This window comes from Argopecten irradians, chromosome 10, assembly GCF_041381155.1.
Source record: "Argopecten irradians isolate NY chromosome 10, Ai_NY, whole genome shotgun sequence".
Classification (NCBI taxonomy): Eukaryota; Metazoa; Mollusca; class Bivalvia; order Pectinida; family Pectinidae; genus Argopecten; species Argopecten irradians.
Window position 1 is genome coordinate 11,771,240 of NC_091143.1, and position 9,190 is coordinate 11,780,429.

Genomic DNA, 9,190 nt, shown 5'->3' on the forward strand with positions numbered 1-9,190 from the left:
TGTCCTTTATAGACATATATCCTTTATATAAAGGTTAATGATAAAGTATATTGTACCCAATGGGGTTGATAAGTATGTCCGTTCTAGACAGGTCTCCTTCATATTGAGGTATGATTTAAAATCTCATACCGTAAAAGCTATGTCATTATGGGTATCAAAAGCACACAAAACGGAAAATATATACAATGTGATGCCATGATGCATGTGACTGAACTCAAGTAAGGTATAGACTAATCGTGTTTTGATTCCCGAGTAAAAAAAAACATTTCAAAAGTATTTACTTGAAATATTACCTGGTAGTCTCTATTTTTACCACTTGTCCGTTTGTTTCAAGACTTTGGCGGGGTATCTCGGTGTCATTAATTGTAACATTGTCACTGGCCAGAACATCGTTTGCGACTTCGTCACCATTGCCCAAGGTCCTAGTTAGATCTATAAATACCTCATCTTCAACACTTTCATTATTGGAGATGTTATCGGTGCTGACAATGTTATTCTCTAATTGCATGTTATCCTTTTGTATGGTACCTATCCTGTGTCTGTTTACATTCAGTTTTCTACGATAACTGAGTCTGTTGTCGTCAGCAACTGTAGTAAGTGTTCGTCTGTACTGTTTGTCATATAAAGGTTTTTCTTCTGTGATGTGTAAACGTTCTATATTCCCACCTTTAAGTTCCCTGCTGTTGTTAGCAGATCCATGGTCATGACTGTTTGATGCTTCTGCTAATTCTACAATACTGGTATCCAAATCATCAGAACATATCATTAATTGTCGATGACTATGATTTTCTGTGTTGTTGTTGCTTGATTGTTGGGCGTGTACATTATTCTGAAAAGCATATGTTGTCCTTGCTTTGTTTTCGTGTTCTTTTATAGTGCTATCCAAACTAGAAGTATTGTTTTGAATGTTGGACGGCGCTTTGTCATTGTCTTCAACACCCAGATGTTTAGCCCGGAGTCGTCCCACACTTAAATGATACGCTCGTTCTAGCTTAGCACCAAGGTCATGGACCATACACTCTAACGTCTGAAAGTCATTGTCTCCTTTATCCAGACGATGTGTTAGTCGTTGAATTGAGATCTCCAAATCTTGAAGAACAAAAACAATTGATAAGATCTAAAAAATTTAACAATCTTAATTTTACAACTATACCTTCGGTACATTATTTGTAAATACGTTTGAGTATAAAGCATTAATTAAATTTATGGCAATATTATGGCACATGTAACTTAAATAATAATTCCTATGATCTAAAGCAATGTATTGAATCAATTTTGATATTTTATATGATTTTTAAACTATCAGGAATATCCTCTTTCTCAGGTTAACAATTCCTCGTATTAACCTACAAAAGTCAATAATTGTATAATGTTTCTAAAACAATGACATGTACGAATGAAAATAAAAAACCTTGTATTCGACGACTTCGTTCTTGACCTGTGCGTTCCCATGATTCACTACAAAAATATGTTATTACGACCTATTTTATTAAATACATTATTGCAAGATATCTACTTCAATTTATCTCTACGCAAATAATTCCCTAAGAAAATGTTTCAGTGATTCTGGGCCAAATTTCAATATTTCTCAACATTAAGGGTTTCTTTAACTTAAAGGTATCAATAGGAAAACATTACAGAAGTTAAAATAAGTTTATTACCTTTTTATTTCTTACGATTTTTCTTTATTTCTGTAATGCTTTCCTATGCAGAAATTTACGTGCGGGAATTCCTAAATATTGACAATATTGTTGACATTGCGGCTTGTACATGTGTATACTAAATATATACTATCATAGCAGTGTAATCATAATTCATGTCTATCAATTATTAACATATCTAGTTGGCACATCCACGAGGATTTAACCAATGTTTGTACTTTTGTCTCAATCAAACATTCATAATAAGGCTACCTGATATGTATGTTCTAAACTTTTCCCAACTTACCATTCTTGTAGAATTCGTGGCACATCAACCTTGATGCTGCTAATCCTTTTCTTGATAATATTTATCTACAGATTTAAAGTTACAAAATATATAATAATCAAATAAAAATATATATGTATACACACGAAAATGCCGGGATGAACGATTCTTAAGCTGCAGCGTATCCGGTTATTATGCGAGGCGTAATTTTAATCAACAACTACAAAAACGTAATTTTAGCAGCTTTGCGATTTGACTAAATGGTTATATATGATTCTACCATTTCTAAATATTTCCCGAATCAAATTTTCACGATCATAGTAATGTCCAACGAAATCGCGAAAATATCATCCTCGCGAAAAATAACTGGTTATATGGTAGCGTAAAACAAAAAGAAGAAAAAAAACCATTGCATGCTCAACGCATCAATCAAGATTTCATCATGTTTTTCAAAATGTCGATTTCAATTTATTAGTAACATCTTTCTACATTACGGATAATCATAGACGAAGTGGAATCGGGGAAAGAAATCAATACATTGATAGCCTCACATTTATGGCCCATAGATAGCGATTTATCAAACTACTAATACAATAACAGACACACTACAGTCGGGTGTACTCGTAACTCTGAAAGCGGATGGGTACAAAACCATCTGACACATACTGTATAGCTACTCGACAAACTCATTCACTTTCTACTAAAAAAATAACACTGCAGAAAAAATTATCTTAATTAGTAATAATTCGAATAATTAAACTGATGACATACAAAATTGGCATTGCATTAGTTTGAGATAAATATATAACATATTATAATTACTCGTTCATGTTTGATGCGTATTTATGTATTTATATTTTGTCTTGGGTTAAACTGACATACAGATTAATTTAGAGTACAGAAACGCTAAACTGTCGACATCAAGTTCTATTACGGAAATATCGTTTCCTTTGGTGATATGAGACAGCAATTACTAGTGGAAGTTTTATCTCAGTCCGATCTCAATGGAGGAAGTAGATAGATACAAGCACAATGGGCTGTCACAGCATAAATTTTTATTTTAAGAATTTTAACGTAGGCGTTCGCCAAAACCTTTTTTATGGGTACGGAAAAAGACAGGAAATGGAGTAGGAAGGGTAAAAGTATGTAGATCGAAATAGTAAAGAGCGAGAAGAGTCGTCTGTCCTATATACATATATTGTAATTTTGGAGACGACTCCTAGCCTAGCACCGTCCAGCAGCAATCAGAGCGTAACTTATCAAGAAAAGGAGGAGAGAGAGGACCCTAACCTATTGATTTTTAAATCTTATGATTTGGAAGCCCTTCTAATCATCTTCTTTTATCAAAGCTACCCTGATTTCCTGATACAGTGGCGAAGTTACGTAGGAAAAGAGTCCCTCAAGGAATTTGAAATTTCACTGTATTATATTGCGATTTTGTATTACTTGAATATATCTAAATATTGTTAAATGCAAACCTCGAAGTATACTCTCTTTACAAAACAAACTACACTCCTTTGTGTTATATTTGAATAACATTCAGTTCTATTCAAGTTAAACTTTATGTATGTCTGCGCTACCCGCCAGCATATTAACAACGTGATTTTACTTTTCCTTTAAGATGCCAAACGCCACATGGTATTAGCACATCGCCAAGTATTTAAAGGCTGACTGCGCGAACGACCACCCTCTCCAAAATATTGTCTTTTACAGTAGCCTTGTCATCACATCTTTAACCATGCATTTACTTGCTTCAACATAAATAATATATAGCTGAAAATATTAAGCTGAAATCACCTTACCTCTTCCATGTTACCTTTGTGGTGTGGAGAATAGAGTCATTTCTCAGGCAATCCAAGCATAACAATATCGAAGTTAAATCTAAAACATAAAAAGAACTAATACATTTAATAGAGGACTACGTTCGGTTTGGGCCCTTTTGGCCCAAAAATCTCTCGATTTTTTTAAACTGATTATTGATAAATAAAATTGTTGCATTTGAATTGCTTATAACATCCCTGATGTAATTGTAATAAAACGTTTTCTAAATTTGCATCTTAAAGTTGTCATGGTAACCATCCGAAAAATGAATAAATTAAATGTATTTGAAAATTTTGTAATGTTTTGTCTATGCTTTAATAGTTTTTGTCTCTGAAACAATAGACCACAATCTTGAACAAACTTAACATTTATTCAGAATATGTAGGTACCTCAGATACATATAGAAATATAGAAATATATATATAGTTTGTTCATGGATGTGTTCTATGGTTTCTAGATGAAAACCGTAGCAAAATATGTCAAAAATCGAATAAATTTCCACATGTTCGTAGGTTTTGCATATTTAAGATGGTTATTATAGCAACTACAGATGCAAATGATACATAACTATCATACCTATTCATTCAAAGATGTATTCGATATTTAATATTAAATAATTGAATCACTAAATAACCAATTTGACGGATTGGGTGACCAAAAAGGACTCAAACCATACACAGTCATTTCTTAGAGCTTTTACCTCATACTTCCGGTAAATTTAAGATTATTTGCGATTATTTTCTTTCATATTCGAGAATATTTGCTTGTGCAATACATGATTGTGTAAATGCAATTATTGAAACGGACAGGTAATCAGCTGACAAAAGTGAACGGTGACGTCACAACCTACGTCACGAAACATAATTAAAAAAATATTCCACTGATATCCTCGTATTTACCATGCATTAACTCTCAAATTTTCATCGTATGAATGTTGAGATTGACTGCATGGGAATAAAAGCATCCGTTATAGGGATAACCTATGGAAATAAAAAAAAATCTCATTGAAATACATATTCTCATTATCATTCAATATTCCACAGGGAATCTATCACTTTCCCTTTCGGTTTAACACAGGAAATTCCATTGTCGTGCCCCGCCTTGTTTTATTTATTCAAACATGATATTTTTGTGTCTTATACATTTACACATGCGTTTTAACTGTGCATAAAAGGTTTTTGGAAGAGAAGAAAATTAGAATGTTGAAATGATATAATGTAACGAAAAGCTATAATATTATAAGACTCTTTCATATGTGGATATGAGGGATAGGGATATTCTACCCGAGGGTCACAAAATGTAGTAAAACCCGAGGCTTGTATGATGATGAGTATCTTTGTGTAGTTCGTGGAACGTAAGTCGTAAGTCGTAGATTCTGGTAGTGTTTGTAGATGTAGATGTAGTGTAGATGTAGAACTCCAACGCAGATTGAGTGAATGGTACGTTTATTGGAGTCTTAGGAATCGACTGGCCTTACATAGTACCAACAGCCTTATATACAGCTAAATACTGGTTGTATAATTCATGTTGAATGATACATACATATGTTGTTATTTACAATGTTATTAAGGTACTCTTGACCATTCACATAAGATGGGACACGGCAGACCCCATGTTATTCAAAATTACTCTTGACCAGTTTGATAAAGATATGACACAACAGACCACACCCAAGGCTAGCAGATACGATCGCTGTTCATAAAGTAATACACAAACATTCGACATCAATAATTCTGTAATAGTATTAATACACTGTACATTTAACTAACACCACGATAAGCCACATGCTGTATAGACTAACATGACCGCCGATAGACCCCCAATTATATTGTAAAATTTCTAATCTTCTGATGATAATGCTACACTTGCCGAGGGTTTTGCAACATTTTGTGATCCCGAGGGTAGAATATCCTTCATATCCACTTATGAAAGAGTAATTTTCTTTCATACTTCGACGTTTTATTGCAATCGTACAACTATAATATCCCGCCATTTTGAAATAAATTCGAAGAAATCCACGGCTGAAAGTCAATTTTACGTGATATTTTCAACAAAAATTCCGTTGTTTTTCATTTTTTATAGTAAAACCAGTCAAGTTTGTGAAAAAAATATTAAAATTTTACCGAGGAAATAGAAATTTTGTTGACGGCGTGACGTCACGAGGCTTTATTGCATGGGTAACCATGCAATACAGCATCAGGCGGCATGAGTGTATTGCCCTGGACCAGCCAGTATTACACCCGAAGGTATGAAAGAATATATAATACATCATAGCCATATTATAGCCAACTTCACATCAAGTGTATATTTCATTAGTATAATAAAATAATTTCTCAATGTATCTACATGTATTTTTAGTTAAAAAAAGATAATTGTTTAATAAAGGGGAAATATATATTTAAGGTGTCCGCGTTAACTAAGTATGTTACTTCCGACTTTCATACACGTTTGTAGCAGTTCATAGATCATAGAGAGGGCTGAACCGGTCACTCAATTACACGGCACTTCATTTCATAGTGGGCGAATTTAAAAGCGATGATCATGAGTTGCTATAAGTGTTTCATATACTTCACGCATAGTTTCTCTCGGAATATGTGCTGGTACATGAAAATTTACATAGTGAATAATAAAATGTAACGTAGTTTATCTGAAGACGAGACACGAATCAAATAATGTTTAAATTGAAAAACGAACAATGAACTTACCTTAAATATTAGAGCATTATCTCTCTCACAATTTAGACATCTAGAGCATCTCAAACGGACAATAGTGCAGTTAACACAAATATCATAACATCAACAAGCTAAGGGTTATCGCAAAGATGGACACATGTGTGTAACTTCTGTCGGACACCGGTCAACATCAAACGCTTGATCGGTTCACTATGCCTGTGTATAATGTTTGTGTGTGTGTGGGAAGTAACTATATGTAGTTGTCAGTACATAGTATGTAACATAGTAGAAATGTAGCAATCATTTGGATGTGTATACAAATACGTTTTGTTTTGCGTGTTATATACATTATATGTCAGTGTATTATGCAAGATTTATTGATTTTTCAGTTAATTTTTTAACTTAATCTGTGTTGTCTTTAACAACAGGAAAAGATCAAAGACAGGAAGATTGACAGGGATATCTAGATTGGAAAGTTTAACATCATCACATGAATCAAGAAAATCTTCCGTGAAATTATGAAGACACAGACGTGTTATCCTTCGATCGGGAAGTTAATTTGGTATAGTGGAGCATTTCTCAAGTGGTTATTTGTATAGATGATATAAAAAAAATGTGATCGTTAAGATTTATGGAAATAATCTAAAGATATCTTAGACAAAAACGGATGATTACTGAAATAAAACTATTTTCGTGCAGTTGTATTCATCCCTTAAACACGACGTTTACTTTAAGTTTAAGAAGTTCACAAAACATGATTAAATGACGACATTTACCAATATGTTAAACGGGTCCTAAGTCCACATTAAACTTCGAGTTCAAAGAATTTTCTGAAAGTTTTACAATGGAGTTAATGAAGTTTTACTTTAATGAGAATGTTACGTGTGATTGAAAGTGTTTGGAGGAATATATATTTATATTACAAATCTCTAAAATGTGAAAGTTACATTGTATATATGCGAATATAACAGTGTAAATGAACAAAATTAATTACACACGTGAGAATGTGTCAATAGTAGGCATGGTCATTGAATATAATTATCATTTGTATAGTACATGTTATTGATAGAAAAAAAACTGAATAGGATATGAATTATAAAAAGAAAGGCATGTATTATTCAGCAAATGACCCCATATCAAATAGTACCTACCTTTTGGTAAAATGTCGACACCATGGTGACACCATGTCTGCTATATCTAAAGATGACAACTATAAGTGACGTTTCAGATCTCGAGTGTACTTATCAAACTATCTACAGGAAACGTTTGTTTAGTGTTCCTATAAATGTGCAATGTGGATCAGCCCTTCAAATATTTACTTAATGCGTATAAATATTTCAGGTACAAACAAACTAAGTCAACTAAGTCACGTGGGTGATTTCTCATAAATGTGGCGGCTTGCAGTGTAAGCTGTGTAGTGCGAGGTTTCAGATAAGTTCAGCAATGGCTTAAAAACAAGCAACGCATCGAGGGCTAAGTTTGTGTTTATTCTATCAAAATGATAAGGCTAAATATTTATCATTCTAGTTAATATTCATCGTTCATTGGAAAATAATGATAAGTTATAAAAGTAGGAGATATCAGTCAGTCCATGCCGTTGAGGTCCCAATAACACAGCCTGCACGCGTAGAACATATTCGCGTGATAAACTGGAAAATGTAAACCGTAATATGCAAATAAATATTTAAATGTGCAGTCCAATTAGACACTCCGTATTACTTTTGACCCCAAGTTCGTGCTTCACCCGTGTGCTGAACTTTGATCTAATGATCATCGTAATCGGAAGTCCACATGCTTTCACAATTGCGTTGATATAAAAACAGTATTTAGATGGTTTTGATACAATATTATGTCTTTGACTTCTAATATTTCAAAACAATTTAGATTCTCGGAGGAGATTCACGACAGTTTAAGCCTCGGTTAGCCTTGGATTCCCTTGAGATTCCCCTGTCCTACCCTTAAGGTTGGGAAAGATCATATTATCCTACCCCATCGGACCAAATATTTCTGTACTTCCGATATCTCTGTCTTACTCAAGACAAGATAGCCTGCACGCTGATATTGGTGTGATAACCCAGCAGTTGTGAAACGTCATATGCAAATAAACATTAATATGTGCGGTCCAATTGGACAATCGATATCACTTTTGACCTCAAACATTTGCTTCACGCACGTGCTGAACTTTAACCTAACGATCATTGCAATCGGATGTCGACCTGCCTTCTCATATTTCGTTAATGTTTATCCGTTTAAACGACTGTACGAACATGGTTATGATACAGCATTTGTTAACATCTCTCTGCGTTTTAATATTACAAAATGACTTAGATACATAGAACAATGGTGCAATATACGCAAATTCACCTATTTGCCTCCTTAACAGTAAAACCAACTGTTTTCATTCATTATATTGATAAATAAAACATAAGAATTTTAAAGTTATCAGGTTTCCATATACATTATTTATGCAGTTTTGATAAGCACTATTTATTTTGAATTTCCTGTTGGTGTTACCAGACAATGCCTTGAAACATTTGACCTACAATTGCTGTTGTAAAGCATATAGGTCATGGTTAATATATGGTTCTTTTAAATCTGGAACTATTTTGGACGGATCATCTTTTGTTCAGAAGAATATAGCATGTTTATGTTTCGTATATGATGTGTTTCATGCTTGTTTATGTGTTTTACCATTTGAAATTGGCACTCCACCTGTCTTTGATCTTTTTTATTATTATTTATTTTTTCGCAGTCTCCAAGTTTTTTGGGTT

The 9,190-nt window shown here is 33.4% G+C and overlaps 1 protein-coding gene across 4 annotated transcripts in view; it reads right to left on the reverse strand.

The window, feature by feature from the left end:
- The window catches only part of LOC138333120 (uncharacterized), a 29,799-nt gene extending 22,081 nt beyond the window's left edge, over nt 1-7,718 (reverse strand). Inside the window, exons 1-5 of one of the 4 annotated variants that reach the window (XM_069281256.1) lie at nt 7,571-7,718; nt 3,729-3,807; nt 1,948-2,012; nt 1,412-1,458; nt 294-1,089 (exon numbers count right to left, since the gene is read on the reverse strand). In XM_069281256.1, coding sequence (XP_069137357.1) covers nt 294-1,089; nt 1,412-1,458; nt 1,948-2,012; nt 3,729-3,737 — 917 coding nt within the window. In that variant the 5' untranslated portion in view covers nt 3,738-3,807; nt 7,571-7,718. Of the gene's footprint in view, nt 1-293; nt 1,090-1,411; nt 1,459-1,947; nt 2,013-3,728; nt 3,808-6,452; nt 6,649-7,570 lie in introns of those variants that run through there. The other 3 variants (XM_069281257.1, XM_069281258.1, XM_069281259.1) reach the window with 3 other exon arrangements.
- Between the last annotated feature and the right edge of the window lie 1,472 nt (nt 7,719-9,190).